Below are 21097 nucleotides of genomic sequence, written 5' to 3' on the forward strand. Positions count from 1 at the left end.
TGCCCCCGCCCCTGCTGACGCCACAAAGCCCAGCACCCCCGGGACCCCCACGACCTCTGTGACCACCGCCCCATGGTCTTCACTGCGCAAACGCAGGCTTTCCAGGGCGCTATTTGCGCGCGTGACTGAGGACGACCGCGGCCTGTGGCCCCCTCCCCGGTGGTGAGTACCGGTCCCTCCAGGGAGGGGGCAGGCGGCACGTCACCCCTTGTGCGCTGAGGCTCTGGTGGGGACTTCGTGCGCTGCCCCTGTAGCAGACACAGCTTCCAGGATGGTTACAGCCTGGGACCAGACGGGTGAACTGGTTTTGCCCCTTTACAGAAAAGCATTCTCGGACGGAGGGTGGCCTGTCCATCCTCACTGACCTGGGGCCCTTGGGGGTGTTGCCTCCATCCTGAGCCAGACCCCCAGCCCACCAGCTTGCCCCGCTGGCCCGCGTTTCTGTTGGGTGGGCAGCAGTGCCCCTTAGGGTGGAGAGAGCAGAGGGACACCCTGACCTCACAGTGTCTGCAGAGACAGCTCCAGATAAATTGAACCAGGGTCTGGGACGTGGGAGGCCTGAGGCATCCAGCCGTGCTCACTGCAGATGACTGCAGAGAAAGGAGCTGGGATAGTAAAGTCCAGAAATGATGTTCCAATCCCCTAACAGGGCTCGAATAACACCCTGCGACCTGCAGAGGGGGCTTTGGACCTCCCTGGCATAGGGTCAGGGGTACAGCCACACCCAGTGTGACCATGTGTGTGCATGTGTGTATGTGTGTGCTCTCATGTGTGCATGCATGTATGCATGTACGTGTGTGCGTGTGTGACTGTGTGTGCATGTATGTGTGTGCTTGTGAGACTATGTGTGCGAGTGTGTATGCGTGTGCTCTCATGTGTGTGCATGTATATCTGTGCGTGTGCTCTCGTGTGTGTGTGCATGTGTGTGCGTGTATGTGCTCTCGTATGTACGTACATGTGTGCATGTATGTGTGTGGCCGTATGTGGTTGTGCTGTCGTGTGTGCATGCATATTTGCATGTATGTGTGCATGTATGTGTGTGCATGAGTGACCGTGTGTGTGCATATACGTGTGTGCGTGCATGTGTATTTGTGTGCATGTGTGCACTGTGTGTGCATATGTATGCTCTCGTGTGTGTGCACATATGTCTTGCGTGTGTGACCATGTGTGTGCGTGTGTGACCGTGTGTGTATGTGTGTGTTCTCATGTGTGTGCATGTGTGTATTTGTGTGTGTGCTTGTGAGACTGTATGTGGGCATGTGTGTGCATGCGTGTGTATGTCTCTGTGTGTGCATGTGTGCATCTGCGCGCATGTACATGTGTGTTTGTGTGCGTGTGTGTGCATGCATGTGTGCGCATGTGTGCGTACATGTGTATTTGTGCGCGTTTGTGTGTGCATGTGTGCTGTGTGTTCTGTGCATGTGTGCACACGTGTGTGCATATATGTTCTCTGAACATCTGTGCTCTCGTGTATGTGTGCATATGTGCGCATGTGCGTGTGTGCTCTCATGTATGTGCAAGAGTGTGCATGTGTTTGCATTGCGTGTGTATGTGCATGTCTGCTTGTGTGCGCATGTGCATGTGTCTATGTGTGTGCACGTGTGTATGTGTGTTCATTTGTGCACATATGTGTGCAAGCATGCATGTGTGTGTATTTGTGTGTATGTGTATACATGTGTGCGTGTGTGTGTGTTCTGTGCATGTGTATGTGTGTATATGTGCACGTGTGTGCATGGGTGCGCTCTCGTGTGTGTGCATATGTGCACGTGTGTGTTTGCTCTTGTGTGTGTGCATGTCTGTGCATGCACTCACGCACACCAGGTGTCTTTTCTGCACTGCACCATGTGGCAGAACACCAGAGCTGACGCGTAGTCAGGACAGTAAAAACAGACTTTGTTCAGGATTACTGTAATATAGGGGATGAGAGGTCCCAGCAAAGAACTGGCTCAACTCAGTATAGGGTGGACCAGAAGCGGGTCAGGGGAAGTGAGGGTTAGTGATGAAAAATCTCTGAGAGGGAGATTCTTGCCAAACTGGCCGAACAGGATTCTTGCTGTAGACAGGTCAGTGGGAGGTGAGGAGCCAGATCAGACATCATGTGGGGGGTGGGGGGTTGGGGGGACGCTCTAATGCAACCTAGCAAGATCCCCCCTACAGTGGGTGGGGCCGGCCACAGACAAGGGTTTGGTGTGGAGAGGATCAAGGAGCATGTAAGGGACACTCCACTCCCTGCCCAGGAAGCATGGATGCCTTGGAACTTGCCAGAAAGCTGCAGGAGGAGGCCACGTGCTCCATCTGCCTTGACTACTTCACGGACCCGGTGATGACCTCCTGCGGCCACAACTTCTGCCGCGAGTGCATCCGGCTGGCCTGGGAGAAGGCCAAAGGCAGGAAAGGGGGGAGGAAGCGGAAGGGCTCCTTCCCATGTCCCGAGTGCCGGGAGCTATCCCCCCAAAGGAACTTGCGGCCCAACCGCCTGCTGACCAAAGTGGCCGAGATGGCGCGGCAGCACCCGGGCTTCCAGAGCAGGGACCTGTGCACAGAGCACCAGGAGTTGCTGAAGCTCTTCTGTGAGGACGACCAGATCCCCATCTGTGTCGTCTGCAAGGAGGCCCGGGAACACAGGACCCACAGGGTGGTCCCGGTCGAGGAGGCCGTGCAAGAGTACAAGGTGGGTCACAGGGACGTCCTGGTGCACATGTAGTAGGCAGGACAAGAGCCCCCATAATGCACAGCCCAAACGTCCACAAAGCTGGTGGCCTGGAGTCCACACTATTGGAGGCCCTGCCCCAGGTCCATGCAGTTAGGGCTCCAGCACCATGGGCTGATAGCCCTCATCCTGGTTCCCTGTCCTCGCTGGGCGGGGAGCTCTGTGGGGTCTGTTGTATGATCACACTAATCCCATTCCTGGGGGCGCCACCCTCGTGACCTGATTGCCCCCCAGGAGCCCCACCTCCTCACTCCGCGCTGGGGGTTCGTATTCAGCATGTGGGCTTGGAGACATGTGCCAAGCACAGCAGAAAGCAAATATAGGGAAACTCACAGAAGAGAAGGGTTGCTAGTGCACATGCATCGGGGCACCAGCTCGCCACCTTCCTGTAGGGCCATAAACCTTCCTGGGATGAGACCCCTGGCCCTCCTCTTCTTCTGACCTTTACTCAGTTAAGGGGAGCCCCGGGAAGGTCTATTTCTGCAGTGCTGATCCTTGATTGGCTCCAGCTCATAATAACCCTCCTGCCCAAGGCACATGTCTCGGGTGCCATGTGTTCTTCCCCAGGACCCCCTCACGTCCTTCTCTGGGGTGGGGGCACTGGGCAGATGTCAGGGCATAAGGGCCTCTGACCCCACACTCTGCGGTCCATGTGTCTCACAGCTGAAGCTGCAGGCCGACATGGGGCACCTTCGGGAGGAGATGATGAAGACTGGGAGGCTGCAGGCCAGGGAGAGACAGACCTTGGCTGAGTGGCAGGCAGGTGCCCAGGGACGGGGTGCACACACAGGAGCCCAGTGGGTTCGGACAGGCCACACAAGAGCTGTGTGGATGCGAACACATACCCGGAGCTCAGGATTCCCGCTAGAATCAGGATCCAGAACACAAGCCCAGCCCAGGCCGGCTGCCTTGGAGGTGCAGGGACCTTGGGTGCCGCTGCTTGGGGCTCAGCAGGTGACCCCCACAGAGGGGCTCCCTCCCCTGCTAGGCTAGCTTCTTCTCTGTGGGTCACCAGGACCCTGGGGGGTTACAGCGTCCTGGGAGCTGCCCTCCCATCTGGCTGGCGGGGAAAGGGAGTGGATACGGGTCCGGGATCCCTCACACCCGCAATCCCCCCTCCCCCACCGCTGGCTCCTGCAGGAGAAGGTGAAGGAGCAGAGGCGGCGCATCCTGGTGGAGTTTGAGAAGGTGGGCCTCTTCCTCCTGGAGGAGGAACAGCGCCTGCTCCAGGCCCTGAAGACTGAGGATGAGGAGGTGGGAGCCAGGCTGCGGGAGAGCTCTGCCGCCCTGGAGCGGCAGGGCCACTCCCTGGAGATGCTGCTGCTCCAGCTGGAGGACAAGAACCAGCACAGCCCACTGCAGATGTTGCAGGTGAGGGGGCGCCCTGCTCTCTGGGGGGAGGAGAGTCCTCAGTACACCTGCTCCCTAGGGGTGTGGCGAGTCCTCAGTGCACCTGCTCCCTGGGAGGGAGTCCCCAGTACACCTGCTCCCTGGGGAGTGGGGGAGAGTCCTCAGTACACCTGCTCACCTGGGGGAGGGGAGACCCCAGGACCCCTGCTCACTTGGGGGGGGGGAGACCTCAGGACCCCTGCTCACCTGGGGAGGAGGGGAGACCTCAGCAACCCTGCTCACCTGGGGGAGTGGAGACTTCAGCACCCCTGCTCCCTGGGGGGAGGGGAGTCCCCAGGACACCTGATCCTGGGGGAGGGGAGACCTCAGCACCACTGCTCATATTGGGGGGTGGGGAGACCTCAATACAGCTGCTCATCTGGGGGGGAGGGGAGACCTAGCACCCCTGCTCACCTGGGGGAGGGGAGACCTCAGTACACCTGCTCACCTGGGGGGGGGGGGTAGGTGAGACCTCAGCACCCCTGCTCACCTATCTGGGTGGGGGGGACTCATGCCCAGGTGTGGTCAGGTGGTGACTACAGTAACTAGTACACACAGGGGAAGGCTGTCTCAGCTCAGACTGCCTCACAAAGACAACAGGAGGTGGTTCACACAGTGGACTGTGTCTCCTGGTTCTGGAGGCAGGAAGTCTGGGATCCAGGCACAGGCAGGGCTGGTTACTCCCCAGGCCTCTCTCCCTGACGTATACGTGGCCATCTTCTCCCTGAGTCCTCGCAGGGTCATCCCTCTCTGCCTGTCTGTGTCCTAAACTCCTTTTCTTGCAAGGACACCAGTGTTAGGGAATTAGGGTCCAACCCTAGTGACCTCACTTTACCGTAAATCGGCTCTTTAAAGACCCAATCACCAATACAGTCCCCCTCTGAGGTCCTGCGGGCTGGGGCTCCAGTGTGTGAATCTGAAGCCCAGTCAGCCCATTACAGGCTCTCGTCCTACAGATGTGTGTCCCCTCCCTTCCTAGCCCAGGGAGGTGGCCTGGGGGCGGCTGTCATTAGTGAGGTGATGTGGGGCACAGACACACTGGCCCAGATAGACACCCATGACTTCACAGGCAGGAGGGAGTCATGTGATTGCACCCCAGGATGGCAGTCACGAGAGGCCACAGCTGGCCTTCCAAGGACAGACCGGCCCACCGAGGCCCTGAAAGCAGGGGGTTATGTTGGCCAACAAGTGGGTGATTCACCAACTATGTGGAGGGACGGAATCCACGGCGACAGATAAGATTGCACACACTCCTGTGTGCATGTTTCCACAAGAGAAGCAAATGCCACATGCAGGGAATCCATGCATCCATCCCGTTTGCCTGGCTCAGGCCCAGGTTTTTTTCTGTTGTCCTGACCTCTGTGGGTTTTGTCCCCAGGAAGGGGCCTGTTCTAGATGACAAGTTATGTGGTAGCTCAGGCTACGTAGCTCAGAGGAACGTTTTGTCTTCTATTAAAAAGCAACCTATCTACAAACTAACATGTGGACCTTTTTGTCACTCACAGTGATGCTGAACTACAAAAGGCACATTGATGGTCACCTGCCCTGTGCCCCCAATTCCACCCATGGGTTCACTGGCACAGCTTCCATGTCCCCAGGCATTATGTGGGGAGAACAGGAGGCCTGGCCAGGCCAGTGCATAGGATTCCTGTGTGCAGCCAAGACCGGGTTACGCTCTGGAAAGTGGGCACAGGGCTGTGGGAAAACATCTTAGCCTTTCTAGCACTACAGACCAGAAATGCAGGCACAACGCCCCAGATTCCTCACGAGGCTTTGCCAATCTCCCTCCTTCTGTGTCTTGCAGGACATGAAGGAGCTCCTGAGCAGGTACGTGGCCAGCTGCAGGGGAGGCACTGATGGGCGCAGGGAGGGCTCCCCGTGGGATCAGAGGGGACAATGACCCTGTGTCCACTGGAGGAGGAACAGCCTGAGTGTACAGTACCCAGAGGCCACCCCAACTGTGCTGAGGACAGTCTGCAGGGTCCCTGGGCAGATAGAGGTGCTGAAGAGTTTCCAAGGTAAGCAGGAGCCCAGCCGGGGGGACTGTCCTTTATGGGACATTCACACTCTGTGCCCTTTCTCTTCCTATGGGGACACACGGTGAGGTGCCCAAATGGCCCCCCAGCTCCCAGCACCTTAGCACCACCAATATGGACAGTTGGGGGAGGGACCCCAGTGGCCCAGGTGTACAGCTGGACTCAGCCCTGGAGCCTGGTTAGGGAGAGCACGTTTGATTCGCTGCCCCCTTCCCTCCATATGCAGAGGATGTGGTGCCGGACCCCGCCACCGCCTACCCCTACCTCCTCTTGTACGAGAGCTGCCAGAGGCGCTACCTGAGCACGCCACTGGAGGGCGCGCTCCACAGCAAGGACAGGTTCCTGGCCTACCCCTGCGCCGTGGGCCGGGAGACCTTCTCCTCGGGCAGGCACTATTGGGAGGTGGGCATGAACCTCACCGGTGACGCTCTCTGGGCCCTGGGCGTGTGCAGGGACAATGTGAGCCGGAGGGACAGGGTCCCCAAGTGCCCCGAAAATGGGTTCTGGGTGGTGCAGCTGTGCAAAGGGAAGAAGTACACACCCAGCACATCTGCCCCAACCCCTGTCACGCTGGCCGAGCCCCCCAGCCACATGGGGGTCTTCCTGGACTTCGAAGCGGGGGAGGTGTCCTTCTACAACCTGAAGGACGGGTCCCACATGCACACCTACGCCCAGCTGCAATTCTCCGGCCCCCTGAAGCCCTTCTTCTGCCTGGGGGCCCCCAAATCAGGCCAGATGGTCATCTCTACAGTGACGCTGTGGGTGAAGGGATAGGGGCACAGGCCGGGGGAAGGGGGGCGCGGGCATCCCTGGTTTCTCCAGAAGGTGAGGTGGCTCCACTCAGCGCAGGCCACCTGCCAGACATATCTAAGGTGGTGGAGCGCTTGTGAGCCACTGGCTGGCTGCTCTCAAAGCTGAAGTGTAATCGCGATTAAAGCCTTTAAATATCAAGAGACTGTATTCACACATGCGTCATAAAGGAGGCTTTGAAAACCGCTGGGTTTCACAGTGGGCCGATTCTAAGTGGGGACCTCCCGTGCCCGGCGCAGCGTGGGATGCTGGTGTTTAGCCCCTCCTTCGACACACGCCCAAGCAGGGATGCTGCCTGCGCATGGGCTGCTTGTGACTCGCAGAGCAGGGCCCACCTTGTCTTCCAAAACTTCCACGTTTGCACGCACCTTTCGCGGGTGTCATGGGGAAGGGGGGGCCATGGGAAGATGACACTTTTCAAACTGCATCGCTGAAACCCTCAGAGCAGTCCAGCCTTGAAGGTGCACCTGCAGGGATCACGGGTCACGGGGGGGGGGGGGGGGGGCGGTGGTGGTGGTGGTGGGAGGAGAGTCCTTTCTGGCCCCCGCCCCCGCAGTTTCAGGCGCATTAACCGCCCTACGCCAGGCCGGGCACCCAGAATCCCAGTCGGTGTATGTCTACCTTAAGGCCAGAGTGCCTACAGGCCGAGCCCCTTCCTGCACTGATCCTGATCGTGCCCGGCGCAGGGGCGCACGGGAGACGGCTTGGGGCTCGCCGCCGCGGCCTCAGGCTCCCCTTGTCCTCGAAGTCGCTGTGCTGTGCGGGGAACCCAGTGAACGTGTGAGGCGCCCGCCGGCCCGGGTCCTGCAACCGGTCCTTCCCGGGACGCCAGGGATAGGTGACCCACAGCCTGGAGCGCACGCGCGCGCGCGCGCAGACAGCGGAGGCTACGCCACAAGGTCAGCTGGCATGCAGCCTCCAATTCGGTTGGGCCCGCGGGCCGCGTGGCCGGCCTCAGCCAATCCGGAGCTAAAGCGGGTTGTTCCAAAAAAAAAAAAAAAAAAAAAAAACCAGCTGCTTCCTGCTTCCGCCGCGGCGCCTCTTCCTTCGCGCGTCCCTGGAGCCCCCGCGTCTCCGAGTGCTACCCGGAGTCTCGGTGACGGAGGCCACACCGCCCCAGCCGGCGGAAAGCGCCGCCCATCTCCGCCCGACCGGCGCCATGGCCGCCCCCGACCTGTCCACCAACCTCCAGGAGGAGGCCACCTGCGCCATCTGCCTTGACTACTTCACCGACCCCGTGATGACCGACTGTGGCCACAACTTCTGCCGCGAGTGCATCCGGCGCTGCTGGGGCCAGCCCGAAGGCCCGTACGCCTGCCCCGAGTGCCGCGAGCTGTCCCCGCAGAGGAACCTGCGGCCCAATCGCCCGCTCGCCAAGATGGCCGAGATGGCGCGGCGCCTGCACCCGCCGTCGCCCGTCCCGCAGGGCGTGTGCGCCGCGCACCGCGAGCCTCTGGCTGCCTTCTGCGGCGACGAGCTGCGCCTGCTGTGCGCCGCCTGCGAGCGCTCGGGGGAGCACTGGACGCACCGCGTGCGCCCGCTGCAGGACGCGGCCGACGACCTCAAGGTGCGCGGCGGGGCCCGGCTGGAGTCGGGGCCCGGGGGTGGTGGCTCGGCCCGGGCGGGATCCCGGGGGTGGTGTGCTCCTGGCTCGGGTGCAGGGAGTGCACGCAGCCGGCTTCACACAGCACCCTCTGGTTGTCGGGGTTACCCTGGCCCGGGTTCTAAGGAGCATGGGATGTGAGTGCAGCAAGCCCACACCAGCATCCTCCTGGCTGGGGGTGCACCCTGGCCGGGTTGTAGGGGTGCGCGTGCAACGGAGACTGGTACCCTCTTGGGGGGGGGGGGTGTGTGCAGCCAGTCCCAGACCGGTACCATCCTGGCTGGGGTTTAGGGGAAACAGGGTCTGAGTGCAGCAAGCCTACACCAGCACCCTTCTGGCCAGCGAGTAGGGGACACAGGGTACCTGTACAGCCGGTCTAGGCTGGCACCTTCCTGGCCAGGGTCTAAGGACGAGGCACAGGGTGTGTGTGCAGTCTGTCCCAGACCTACTGGCTAGGACACCATTCACCAGTGGGGCACCGGCCTGAAAATCAGGAATGGAGCCCAGAGAAGGAGAAAGCAGGAAGAGAACCTTAGGTTTCTTCGTAGACAGAAGTGGGCTCAGCCCTCAGAGGGCCATGGGCGAGGCAGGGCTGTGGGGTGGAGATGAGATTTGAGGAATCACTGGGTTGGGATGGGTGGGGACACAGCCGTTGCCCTGGGAGGCAGGTGCCAGGGTCCCCGCAGCCCGTCAAGCTTTCCGAGTGGGATGCTTGGAGCCACTTGTGCCACCTGACATGGCAAGATCCACCCGCTTTGTTCTGGAAACACATTTCTTCAAAATCCAGGCCAGCCCTCACCCGACTGCTGAGAACTCAGGGCAGATACCCATGTGCGGTCCTCACTGGGCCTCAGGAGTGTTTGCTCCTGGAGCCCCAGGTATTGACTACACGGCTGACACCTTGCCAACGTTTGGATTGGTGTGCGTTGTGCTTCATGGCCCAGAGCGTCTGCTGGCTTGCTCCAAGGACATGGCGTAGCCACGTGAACCAGTACTTGGCCAGTTTGTCACTGTTCTAGAACCAACAGGACAAACTTGGATCCTGATCTGCATCTGTGGGCTCATCCTGACGGAGACCCCTGAAGTCTTGCCTTCCACTTTGAGGCACAACACGCGGATGCCCCACCCCTTTTGTCGGTCCAGCAAATGTGCTCTGCCACTGAGCAGAAAGTGACCATGCCGCTCTCCAGAGGCCCCTCTCGGTTGGCCTGATAATGCCTCTTGGGGCAGCACTTAAACCCCTTCCTATCGTAGGGGAGGGCAAAGCTTTATGTCCAACTTGTTAGGTTCAGTGACTGAGGCTTGCAAATTAAGCTAACAAAGGCAGAGTAACAAGTGAAAAAAAAACATAATTTTATTAGTCTTTAAAGAAAAATTTTTTTTAGGGGCGCCTGGGTGGCTCAGTCGGTTAAGCATCCAACTTCAGCTCAGGTCATGATCTCACAGTTGGTGAGTTCAAGCCCCATGTCGGGCTCTGTGCTGACTGCTCAGAGCCTGGAGCCTGCTTCGGATTCTGTGTCTCCCTCTCTCTCTGACTCTCCCCTGCTCATGCTCTGTCTTTCTCTGTCTCAAAAATAAATTAAACATTAAAAAAAAATTTTTTTAATTTTTTTAATGTTTTATTTATTTTTGAGAAAGAGACAGGGTGAGCAGAGGAGGGGCAGAGAGAGAGGGAGACACAGATTCCAAAGTAGGCTCCAGGCTCTGAGCTGTCAGCATGGAGCCCAATGCAGGGCTCAAACTCGTGAACCTTGAGATCATGACCTGAGCTGAAGTATGACGCTTAACCGACTGAGCCACCCAGGGGCCCCATAATTTTATCAGTCTTTTAAATGTTCTATGGCACAAGAGTTTCACAGAGGCAAAATGAAAAACCCTTTTAGATATGGGATTATGTTCTATTTTAACAAAGGGTGATGATAAACTGGGGAGAAGTGGCTAGGCAAAAGAAAGGGAATTAGGGCTTGTAGGGTCAGTAAGTTGTGGGAAAGGAACTAGGGAATATATGGGGGAACAAGTGATAGGTCAGGGTTATCTGAGTCGTAAAGTCCCTTCAGGCACAGTCCTGTCTGACAGACATTGTGATGAGTGCCGTCCCCTTCTGGGTACAGACAGGGAGGGCACCCTTGTGGGAAATTTCTGCTCTCCCTTGAGGCAGAAAGGAGGAGGGCAGAGGGCTTTTCTTACATCTCCAGAGAGTCCTTGTGCCAAAGTGGCTCCCTCTGGGCTGGCACTTTCTGACCTCCTTCCCTGTACTAGCAGGTAGCTACCCTTCATGCTAGGGGTGCGCAGCACACCATCTTTACCTGCCCCCAAAGGGCTGTGCCTGGCATTTGCACACCCTGGGGTGCTGGGTCCCCCAAAGCGCCACCTCCCCGGGCCTCAGTCCATCTAAAAGTTGGAGGGAGAGCGCAGTCAGGTGGAGAGGTGTGGGGCCTGCAGGGAGCCCAGAGCAGGCCTGGAGAAGGAAAGGGGACTGAGTCAGGGGAGGGCAAGGGGCCTCGGTGCTGGGGGGGAGGGGACTCGTAGGTTAATTTGAGGCTGTCCCATGTGTCATGCCTGGCCGGGTTGACTGGAACGGGGATGGGGCCCACCCAGCCAGGGTCACACTGGCCTTACCTTCCCGTAGGGTAAGCTGGAGAAGTCCCTAGAGCATCTGCGGAAGCAAATGGAGGACGCGCTGCTGTTCCAGGCCCAGGCCGAGGAGACCTGTGCCTTGTGGCAGGCAGGTGCCCCGAGGTGCCCAAGGTCGGGGGGTGGGGGTGGCAGGCAAGCGGGCGCCTGCCTCATGCTGTGTATGAGGAAGGCTCCCTGCGTGTAACCCGCCCAGGAGGGTGAGGCTGGGGACTGGACAGGACGTGGGGGCCCCAGGTGGGGGATGGATGAGGTCCCTGGGCCCTCAGCTGCCCTGTTCACCCTGCAGAAGATGGTGGAGAGCCAGCGGCAGAACGTGCTGGCGGAGTTTGAGAGGCTGCGCCGGCTGCTGGCAGAGGAGGAGCAGCGGCTGCTGCAGAGGCTGGAGGAGGAGGAGCTGGAGGTCCTGCCCCCGCTGCGGGAGAGCGCTGCCCGCCTGGGTCAGCAGAGCGCGCAGCTGGCCGAGCTCATCGCGGAGCTGGAGGGGCGCTGCCAGCTGCCTGCGCTGGGGCTGCTGCAGGTGAGGCACGCTGCGCCCTAGGTGTGCGCGTGCTGGCTCTGAGAAGGGATGGGCAGCGCTGTGCCCTGGGGGTGCCTGCGTGGGGGCTCTGGGCAGGGATGGGCTCATGGGGCAGTCTGCGCACTCAGCTCACCCAGGTGTCACCCACCTGTGAGAGGTGAGGGCAGGGTGGGGGGGTGGGGGGGTAGCTGGGACCGGCGATCCACATGTGGCTGCGGGTCCTGCAGAGTGGGTGCAGATCTGAAACTTCTCCCGGAACTGCTCCAGTGCCTGTCCTGTAGCCCTATTGGACCGTGTGACAGGTGGCATCTGGGGTCTGTGGGTCACCAGGCTAGCTCCAGAGGTTCTGGTCCCCTGGACTGCGAAGGGCCGGCAGGAGTCCTGTAGGATTCCTGCGCCAGCCCTGTGGGGCCCTGAGACTCTGCCTGGCTCTTGGCAGAGGGTGGGAGTGAGGACACTGTGTGTAGCCCTGGGCGTCTCCCACGGGTGGTGACCCTCCTGCGTCTCACTGACCAGGCAGAGGCTCCTGGCTGCCCTCCTGGGGTCTGAACTTGGTCCTTCCGCCCTGCTGAGACACCAGGCAGGATCAAGCCTGGGAAAGAGGAAGAACCCAAGACCAAGTATCTCGCGGGGTTTCAGGCAGAAGTAGGCTGTGGTCAGTGAGGCAGAGTCTGAGCCACCAACCAAGGAGGTCAGGGGAAGTGAACCAGGGTGGAGAAGGCAGGGACACCCCAAGTTCTGGAAAGAGGAGGGGTCAGCCCCAGACGTGAGATGATAACCCCAGGTCTGTATGAAACGTGATTTGGGACAATGTGAGATGTCCCAGTGGGTTCACTGGAGGCTCCAGTGGCGCGGGCACTGGGTTCACTGGAGGCTGTGGGTGGGTGGGTGGTCTTGACTGGCCTGCTGCACTCCTGAAAGTGGCCACCTGCCCCCCAGTGCCCCCTGCGTGTTTCCCCCACCTGCCCTCCACTGCCTCCCCCAACCTGCTCACATCTCCTGGCCTGGATCTTTAGCTGGCTGGCTAGCTAGAGGGAGGACCCCTGTCCCTTCTCCTATCACCCCCCAGCCCCAGAGCCCCCCTTGCCTGTGCTAGGGGTGGGGTGGGGTCTGCCGTGTGGAGGGGCAGGAGAGCAGACCCCAGCAGTACCCTGTGTACTGGTGTGAGGGAGCGAGGTCAGGTGCACCTGCACCCTCGGACCTCAGTGTTAGGCGGAGGACTGCTGCATGGGTTCTGGCACCTGGGTGGGTGGGGATGTGCACCCTCATGGACAGAGGAAGTGAGGGTTTGGGTGACTTCCAGGAACCCACACCTATGAGTCCCAGCTGTGTGACAGAGTCTGGGGGTCCCAGCTTCCCCCGCCAGGCTCACCCTGTAGCCATCCTCGGTCTGCTCAGAGCCTTTTCCTAAAGGGATATATGTGTCTCCAAGGGGCCATGTGGTCTGCATGGAGGCCAGCCCCTTTCCTGGAGCTCAGGGCCCTCCACATGACCCTCAGGGTAGCTAGGGCCTTGCTCTCGCCTCAGGCCTTGTGACAACCAGAACTGCCCCCGTCATTCCCCAGTGCCCCCTGGGTGGGCTGCCCACCTAGCAAAACTACCAAGGACAGGCTGTTTCTGCTTTGCATGCTACCCACACCAGGTTCCTTGTCTCCTCCCTGTATCTTCACATGGTTGTCCCTTGTCTGTGCCCCAGTCCCCCCTTCTGATAAAGACCCCAGTCATGTGGAATCAGGGTCCACCCTAGTGACCTCCTTTTACTCAAACCACCTCTGTAAAGTCCCCATCTCCAAATCCAGCCCCGTTCTGAGGCCCTGGGGGTTAGGCCTCCAACATTCGGATTCGAGGGACACAGTCAATCCCTCATGCTGAGTACAATGCTTGTGTGTGTCATTATGGGAGAGAGGAATGTCCAAGTGGAGAGGCCTCACCTGGAAGGTGGGTGTGAGTCTGGGACCTGTGGGAGGGCAGGCAGCAGACAGCCAGGTACCCTTGAGCCCTGGAGGCCAGGACCCCGCCCACGTGTCCCGCCACCCAGGGGTGCTGGGGATTCTGGGTGGGCAAGGAAGTAGCCAGTGCCCTGCATCCTCTAAGCACATGGGGGGTGTGAGGCCAGGTCTGCACGGTGGCTGAGCCCAGGGTCCCCATGTCCAAGCTGCACTTGGGACAGCCCACCGCTGGTTCCTGATCACTGGTGTATGAGTGTGTGAGTGAGCGTGAGACGGGGGGCAGAGCTGGGTCTTGGGGGACACTGGTGGCCAGGGCGTGGGGGGGCCCAGGGTCAGGGGACAGGCGCTGACTGGCGTGTGTCTCTCCCACAGGACATCAGGGACACCTTGCGCAGGTAGGAGCCCCGGCCTTTCCCCGGGGAAGGTGGGCAGGGTGCAGGGCAGGGCTGCCATGGGGGGTGACGCATGCTCTGCCCCCTCCAGGGTCCAGGACGTGAAGCTGCAGCCGCCTGAGGTGGTGCCCATGGAGATGAGGACGGTGTGCAGGGTCCCGGGGCTGGTGGAGGCCCTGCGGAAGTTCCGAGGTGGGTACCCTTGTGGCCCAGAGGACGCACTGGTCCTGAGCTCCTGCAGGCATGCAGGGTGGGTCTGTTCCTGTGGCGGACCAGTTCACAGAGACCTGGAAGGTTCAGGCACCAGACAGCAGCTAAGGGAGGGCCGGTCTGGCTGCTGGCCTGGGCGTGTAGGAAGAGCAGAGGTCAGACCACCCCCGGGGTGGACAGGTCCACCCGCACGGACCCCAGCTGTGGGGAGTCCAGGATGCGAGTAGGCTGGACACTCCTCCCTTGCCCCAGGAACTGGAGGCGTGGCTGCAGGAAACCCTTGGGGTTTCACAGGTCCTCTGAAGGAGGGTGCATCGCGAGGGAGCCTGGACCTCCTTCTGGAACATTCCAAATTGCAATGGCAGGTGGTTAGGTGATAGCTTTCAGGGAGAGAGGCAACATGGGGCGTGGCCAGTGCACAGCCAGCCCCCACAGAGGTCCAGAGGGGTGCACAGGCAGGGCTGCCCACTTGCTCCCCCAGTGACCTCCACTCCATCTGCAGGGGATGTGACCCTGGATCCTGACACCGCCAACCCCGAGCTGGTCCTGTCAGAGGACAGGAGGAGCGTGCGGCGGGGGGACCTACGGCAGGCGCTGCCCGACAGTCCTGAGCGCTTCGACCCTGGGCCCTGCGTGCTGGGCCGGGAGGCCCTCACATCGGGTCGTCATTACTGGGAGGTGGAGGTGGGGGAGCGGGCCAGCTGGGCGCTGGGCGTCTGCAGGGAGACAGCCAACCGCAAGGAGAAGGGCGAGCTGTTTGCCGGCAATGGCTTCTGGATCCTGGTGTTCCTGGGCAGCTACTACAACTCATCTGAGCGTGCCTTCGCCCCACTGCGCAACCCGCCGCGGCGCGTGGGCATCTTTCTGGACTACGAGGCCGGGCACCTGTCCTTCTACAGCGCCACTGATGGCTCCCTCTTGTATGCCTTCCCTGAGACCCCCTTCTCGGGGACCCTGCGGGCCCTTTTCTCACCTCTGTCCAGCAGCCCCACGCCCATGACCATCTGCAGGCTGAAAGGTGGGCCCGGGGATGCGCTGGCTCCCCAGTGACGGGGGAGCCTCGTGGCTCCTCACCCTGGCTCCGGGATTGGGGACTTCTGGCTACACAGGACCCTGGGTGGGTAGTGCTGTCCTCTGAGCCAGGGAGATGCACACGGTGCCGTGCACAGATGTGTGCACAGCGGAACTGAAGTGCTCTCGCTCCTGCAAGCGTGTGCTGGCATGTGCAGGGCCAGCTGCGTTCTTTCCTGGGGGCCACAGGGCGCTGAGACATCCCCAGTCTCTGGTTTCGGAGCCCTACAGAGGTCTAGGGAGAGGCACCACGGCCTGTGGGACATCCTCCGGCTGAAGCCTGAGCCCCCGACGGCCCCGGAGCTGCCGGCAGGAGGCCACTCCAAGCCTGCCACCCTGTGTCCAGGTCCCATCCACTACAAGGCAGGGCAGAATGGGCTTTGGAACAGCCAGGTACTGGGTGGTATGCGGAGGTGGCCAGAGGAAGCTGGGAGCGCAGGTCAGGGGGCCGAGTGACCATGCCCCTCCCCCAAATGCAGACCACTTGGGTCTTCCGGAAAATGCCCTTCCCTGGCTCCCGGTCAGGTGCAGCAGAGGTTAGGGCCCCCGAGGTGAGCAGGCACAGGAGCCCACAGTCTCCCCTGGGCTGAGAACCACCAGCTAGACAGTCACCCTCTCGCTGATCCCAGAACTCTGTGTACCCGGTCCATAGGCATCCCTGCCCTGCCTGGGGAAGGCTAGGCTCAGAGAGCCCCCTCCCTTTCCTGCTAACAGTCTGGGATTTGTCTTTGCTTTGTTCAGACTCTTGGTCACCCTGCTTAAAGGTGTGCTGCAAATTCTTTGTACCCTAGATTTTATTTATTGTAAGGACCGATGTCACAGCAAATAAATTAACTGTTGTCTGTAATCTGCTGTCTGCAGTTGTGGAGGTGAGGAAATGCACCAGTGAGGGGGATGGCCCCGGGAGGGTGACACATAGGTGGGACCCCCAAGGGCGAAGTCAGGGGCACAAGTCACCCCCATGGGCACAGCAGACTCCCAGCCGCGTTCTCCTGTGTTCATCTCATGCACCTGCCTCAGGAACATTTTTCTTGTTTTGTTTTTCCAGATACCCAGAAAGTGCACAGTAGCTAAGTGCTCCATTTATTTGGTTATGCATTCTCCCATTTTTTGACTTTTTGCTATTGTTACTTTTCTTTTTATGTTTATTTTGAGAGCCAGTGTGCGTGCACAAGTGGGGGAAGGGCAGAGCGAGAGAATCCCAAGGAGGCCCATGCTGTGAGCACAGAGCCTTATATGGGCTCGATCCCACAAACCACGAGATCATGACCTGAGCCACCATCAAGAGTCGTGTGCTTAGCGGCCTAAGCTCCCCCCCCCCCCCACCAGGTGCTCCTTGGCTATTGTTATAAATTTATACCACTTTGAACATCCTGGACAGCTCCCTCACGTTACATACCAATGGGCGAGTATTTTCTCAGTATAGCGGGGGTCTGGCAGTGTTTCCTACCTCTTCCCAAGTGACTTCCTGTTGCGTCACTCCTGCTTGAGGATCAGGGAATACTGGGTGCTCCCACCTGCAGCAAGATTGGCCCTGTGGTTTGGGACTTGGAACAGTGGCCATCAGGAATGCAGCCGGCAGCAGGACAGCCTCATGGGCGGGAGAGTGGACAAGCACAAAGCCACACCCAGGACACCAGGACAGATGCTCTGCCATGGCTTTAGGAGGGCACTGGGTGCTGGTGTAAGGGTGGAGACCTCATTTTTCCTCTGCCCCTCTGATGGCTTCACTGTGTTTTCGACACAGAGACTGATAGGAGATACTTATGGAAAATGAGTAACTCAGACCAGCAGCTTAGAAAGGTAGTTTAGGGGTGGCTGGTGGCTCAGTCGATTAAGCGTCCCACTTCACCTCAGGTCATGATCTCTCAATCCATGAGTCCGAGCCCCGCATCGGGTTCTGTGCTGACAGCTCAGAGCCTGGACCCTGCTTCAGATTCTGTGTCTCCCTCTCTCTCTGTCCCTCCCCTGCTCACACTCTTGAGTCTCTCTACCTCTAAAAAATAATAAACATTTAAAAAAAAAACAGTTTGAAAGTATGACTTCGTGCAGACGTCACAGGACACAGGAAGTGGCATCAAGCTTCAAGGTGCCACGGGAAGGTAAACTGAAAAGGCTAGTTAGTGGGATCATGTGGATCGCCCTCCCGCCTTGCCACATTCAGGCTGACTGTCTAGAGCTCTCTCCTGTGACCGGTAGTCCTTCCTGGCATGGAGGACAGATGGACACCTACATTTGAGTCCCGCTTTTAGGGACATAAAGGAAGGGTACAGAGCTCTTCTCATCTGCCTCCATCTCAAAATAATCCTAATGCCAAAGTGGGATATTTTCAGGTGGCGTATTCTGGTACCCTTCACCAGGCGAAAAGAGAGCAAGCTTCAGTGATGCCCATTCACAAGCACACACCCTAAATTCACACACTCACCTTTCCACCTGGTCTCCCTGCTTGACTCCAGCAGCCTGAGGGCGCCATCCACTGTTCTAGATGGTGGACAGACCACAGCAACATGCCAGCTCCTGCCTGTGGGGCTGATGCCCTTGTGCGGGGGGGGGGGGGGGGGGGGGGGGTGATGACCAGTGCATGATGTCCTACACTGGCAGCAGCAGCGGGTGTGAGCCCCTCCTCTGGTTTTCTCAGCCCCCTCATCCCCTCAGAGTGATGAGTGCTCTGGAGGCAGATAACTCAAGGCTGGGAGCAGAGAACCAGGATGCGCACCCGTGTGCTCAGCCAATCCAGAGGCTTCCACAATAACCCAGCACAGAGCCTACCACTTCCTAAAGTTCCCAGACGTCTTGCTCCCTGGTGGCTCAGCCGTCCAATGAGGAGACAGCAGAGAAAGCAGGTAGAGAAGAGAAACAGGCATTGTGGGTTGTAATTCGTGGAATGAAGAAAATATTCAGGAAGGGAGCGCCTGGTCTAATCTCAGGGCATGGCTCCGTGGAGGTAAAAAGAACATTAAGAACTAAAACCATCCCTGCTGGTGCTGGCTGCTGGTCATTCCCTGCAAGCCCTTCCCCTCCTGCACCTCTCCTGGTCAGGAAAACCTCCACAAGACTGTCTTAACAGACAAGCGTCTTGTTCCCTGCACCTGCGGGGCACATTCCTGCATCTAGTGCAGCGGCCAGTAGTGAGGTCAGCACCATCCTCCCTCACACCCGCACAATCTCCTGGAGCGCTGCCTGCATTCCAAAAGCTTTGCTGAGGACTCATTGTACCCCAACTTCACCTGCTGCAAACGTACAACTGGGTGATTTCCGTAAACTTGGGCAGAGTTGCGCAACCATCCGTGCGCACCGCGTCCCACCTCCCCGGCGCGCTGGAATCCCTCCCGGGGTGGAGCCCCCCACCCCCAGCGTCCCTGGGCTGGGCCGCATCTGCTTGCTGTGTCTACGCGCCCTGGAGTCCACACGACCCGCGGTGCGTTCAGGGGCTGCCGCGAGTCTCCGCACGTGCTGCGCGCGGGCGCGGAGACCCTGAGGGACCCGTGGAGGACAGCTCGGTCCCACCTGCGCTGCGCTCGATAGCCCCGCCCAGCACCCCCACAGACTGGGCACGTCCCCGGAACCTGGCAGGCTCTACGATTTCCTCCCCTCGCCCAGATCCCTGTGTCCTAACCCCGCCCCCGCGGTCCTCTGAGATCCCCGTGTGCTCTGTCTCGCAGCCCGCGCATCCCCCGCCCTCCATGCCTCCCACGTACCCCACAGCCTCCCTGCTCCCCGCGCCCCAGTCCCCCACGTCCCCTGAGTGAGCGCGCCCGCCTGGCCCCTCTGCTTGGACCCCTGCACTGACCCCTCCCCTCCTGATTACCCCAGGCCCGAGGTCTAATTTTCACGCCAAAGAATGCAGCTGTCCCAAGCGCACACTGGAGGGATTTTTACTAAATCCGCCCATCTTGCCTTCCTGGGTAAATCCCACTGGCTCCTGTTCCTCTTCTTGGACTCCGTGAGCTCGAACTGTGCCAGGGGGCTTGCATTCATACCTGGGGACCGGGGTCTCCGTTCCCCCGCCACTGTTTTCTGAGAACTAGCTGGCACAGGACTGTGCTGTGACCTCATCCGATTCCGGGGATTCTGGGGAGTCTCTGTTCTTTCGCTACCATCTCAGTTTCTTTGCTGTGGCAAGTCTGTTCAGATTTTACATTTCTTTCTTTTTCTTTCTTTTTTTTTTTTCTTTCTTCCTTTTTCTTTTCAATGTTTATTTTTGGAGAGAGAGAGAGAGAGAGAGAGAGACAGACAGAGCGTGAGCAAGGGAGAGGCAGAGAGAGAGGGAGACAGAACCCGAAGCGGGCTCCACGCTCTAAGCCATCAGCACAGAGTCCGACGTGGGGCTTGAACCCACAAACCCTGAGGTCATGACATGAGCCGAAGTAGGACACTTAACCCACTGAGCCACCCAGGCGTCCCTGCTCCTCTCTATCTGCTTCTTAAAATTGATTTCAGCGTCTGTTCTGACGCTGGCATTTGCAGCTATAAATTTCCCTTCATGCCCCACTTTAGCTGTGCCCTATAACTACTGTTTCCATTCCCATCTGGCCCAAAACGCTTTCTAATTATGTTCATGATTTCTTTCTTGACACATGGATTATTCCCAAATATATTGTCTAGTTTGCAAATGTGTGTGGCATTCCCGAGTTTCCTTGCATGGCTGACTTCTGATAGATTTTGCATGCTATTAGCTGTGAACAGTCTGGGGCAGGGCATCCCCTGGAAAATGTTCCAGGCACACCTGCGTTGTCCTGCTCATTCTGCTGCCAGTCAGTGTTATATTGTGTGCACACAGGAGTTTAATTTATGGGGTGACCTGCTGAGCACTGGAAAGAATCCATTACTGATATGTCTCAAGAGAAAGGGGCATGCCAAGCCACCCAGGGCCACTTCAGGGAAACAGCAGTTTTGGTAGGAGGCAGAAGAAAGTAGTGAAGGGAGAGACCCAGGTTTGTTCCCCTGGTTTCCACAGGAAAGAGAAAGCAGGACGGGGTAAACAGCTTAGCTTGGCTGGTTTAAATAATTCTAGTGGGCTGTGGGGCAGAGGGGCTAGCTAGCTGTCCCATACCTGGTCCTGCATTGACTCAGGGCAGGGAGAATATTGGCTTGGTGGCTGAGAATCCAAGTTGGCTGGTGGTGTGGGATCTGCTCTGGATACCTTGCTTACAAAAGAAGAGCATTTACTATCTCTAAGAATTTTTCAGCCTGGGAAGGGGTGGTCTTTCCCCCTCACCCCCGTCAGAGAGGACATAAACACCAGAGCATGAAAAATACAGAAAATAAGAAAATATATGGGGCACCTAGGTGGCTCAGTCTGTTAAGCATCTGGCTTTGGCTCAGGTCATGATCTCACAGTTGGTGGGTTTGAGCCCCGCATCAGGCTCTGTGCTGACAGCTCAGAGCCTGGAGCCTGCTTCAGATTCTGTGTCTCCCTCTCTCTGCCCCTCCCCTGTTTGCTCTCTCTCTCTCTCAAAATAAATAAACTTTATGTATAGATATATATTTAATACAACTGGCACTATGAGGCCAAATAGACAAATCTAGAATCTGAGAAAACACAGCATACTTATGGATGTCAGATTTGCCAGGTTGCTTGATGGTGTTTGGTAATTCCATATTCTTGCTGTTTGTTTTCTATTTATCCTGTCCATTACTGAGAGGAAGCTATTGAAATTTCCAGCTGTTATTGTTCAAGTGTCTGTTTCTCCCTTTAATTCTGGCACTTTTTGCTTTATGATTTTTCAGACTCTTTTGTCAGGTGCATACATGTTTATAATTGTCATATCTT

At 58.6% G+C, this 21097-nt stretch overlaps 2 protein-coding genes and 1 long non-coding RNA gene across 5 annotated transcripts; 2 read left to right on the forward strand and 1 right to left on the reverse strand.

The window, feature by feature from the left end:
• Window positions 1-7086, forward strand: TRIM17 (tripartite motif containing 17). 3 transcript variants are annotated; one of them, XM_003980620.4, is made up of 7 exons: window positions 1-162; window positions 2238-2671; window positions 3374-3469; window positions 3851-4081; window positions 5904-5926; window positions 6017-6117; window positions 6362-7086. In XM_003980620.4, the coding sequence occupies exons 2-7, from the start codon at window positions 2243-2245 to the stop codon at window positions 6907-6909; spliced, it is 1428 nt and encodes a 475-aa protein (XP_003980669.2). In that variant the 5' UTR covers window positions 1-162; window positions 2238-2242; the 3' UTR covers window positions 6910-7086. The 3 variants fall into 3 exon arrangements, with proteins under 3 accessions (XP_003980669.2, XP_044912514.1, XP_044912520.1); XM_045056579.1 differs by having other exon boundaries at window positions 158-296; XM_045056585.1 differs by lacking the exon at window positions 3374-3469 and having other exon boundaries at window positions 158-296.
• On the reverse strand, window positions 7072-7928 carry LOC102899256. Its single transcript, XR_439473.4, has 2 exons — window positions 7567-7928; window positions 7072-7412 (listed from the first exon to the last, which is right to left on the reverse strand). It is a non-coding gene; the product is annotated as an uncharacterized LOC102899256 (long non-coding RNA).
• A 30-nt stretch (window positions 7929-7958) lies between these two features.
• On the forward strand, window positions 7959-16171 carry TRIM11 (tripartite motif containing 11). The gene is made up of 6 exons (XM_023253716.2): window positions 7959-8512; window positions 11178-11273; window positions 11472-11702; window positions 14024-14046; window positions 14135-14235; window positions 14756-16171. Exons 1-6 carry the CDS (start codon window positions 8105-8107, stop codon window positions 15301-15303), a joined length of 1407 nt encoding a protein of 468 aa, XP_023109484.1. The 5' UTR covers window positions 7959-8104; the 3' UTR covers window positions 15304-16171.
• The last annotated feature ends 4926 nt before the right edge of the window (window positions 16172-21097 follow it).

Source organism: Felis catus, chromosome A1 (assembly GCF_018350175.1).
Source record: "Felis catus isolate Fca126 chromosome A1, F.catus_Fca126_mat1.0, whole genome shotgun sequence".
Lineage (NCBI taxonomy): Eukaryota > Metazoa > Chordata > Mammalia > Carnivora > Felidae > Felis > Felis catus.

Excerpts from the sequence above, each read along its gene's own strand:
- TRIM11 (XM_023253716.2), top strand. The coding sequence starts at position 8,105 with ATGGCCGCCCCCGACCTGTCCACCAACCTCCAGGAGGAGGCCACCTGC. Across the intron at positions 11,703-14,023 it reads CTGCGCTGGGGCTGCTGCAG|GACATCAGGGACACCTTGCG; the intron begins GTGAGGCACGCT and ends TCTCTCCCACAG. Across the intron at positions 14,047-14,134 it reads ATCAGGGACACCTTGCGCAG|GGTCCAGGACGTGAAGCTGC; the intron begins GTAGGAGCCCCG and ends TGCCCCCTCCAG.
- TRIM17 (XM_045056579.1), top strand. The coding sequence starts at position 272 with ATGGTTACAGCCTGGGACCAGACGG. Across the intron at positions 3,470-3,850 it reads AGACCTTGGCTGAGTGGCAG|GAGAAGGTGAAGGAGCAGAG; the intron begins GCAGGTGCCCAG and ends TGGCTCCTGCAG. Across the intron at positions 6,118-6,361 it reads GGTGCTGAAGAGTTTCCAAG|AGGATGTGGTGCCGGACCCC; the intron begins GTAAGCAGGAGC and ends CTCCATATGCAG.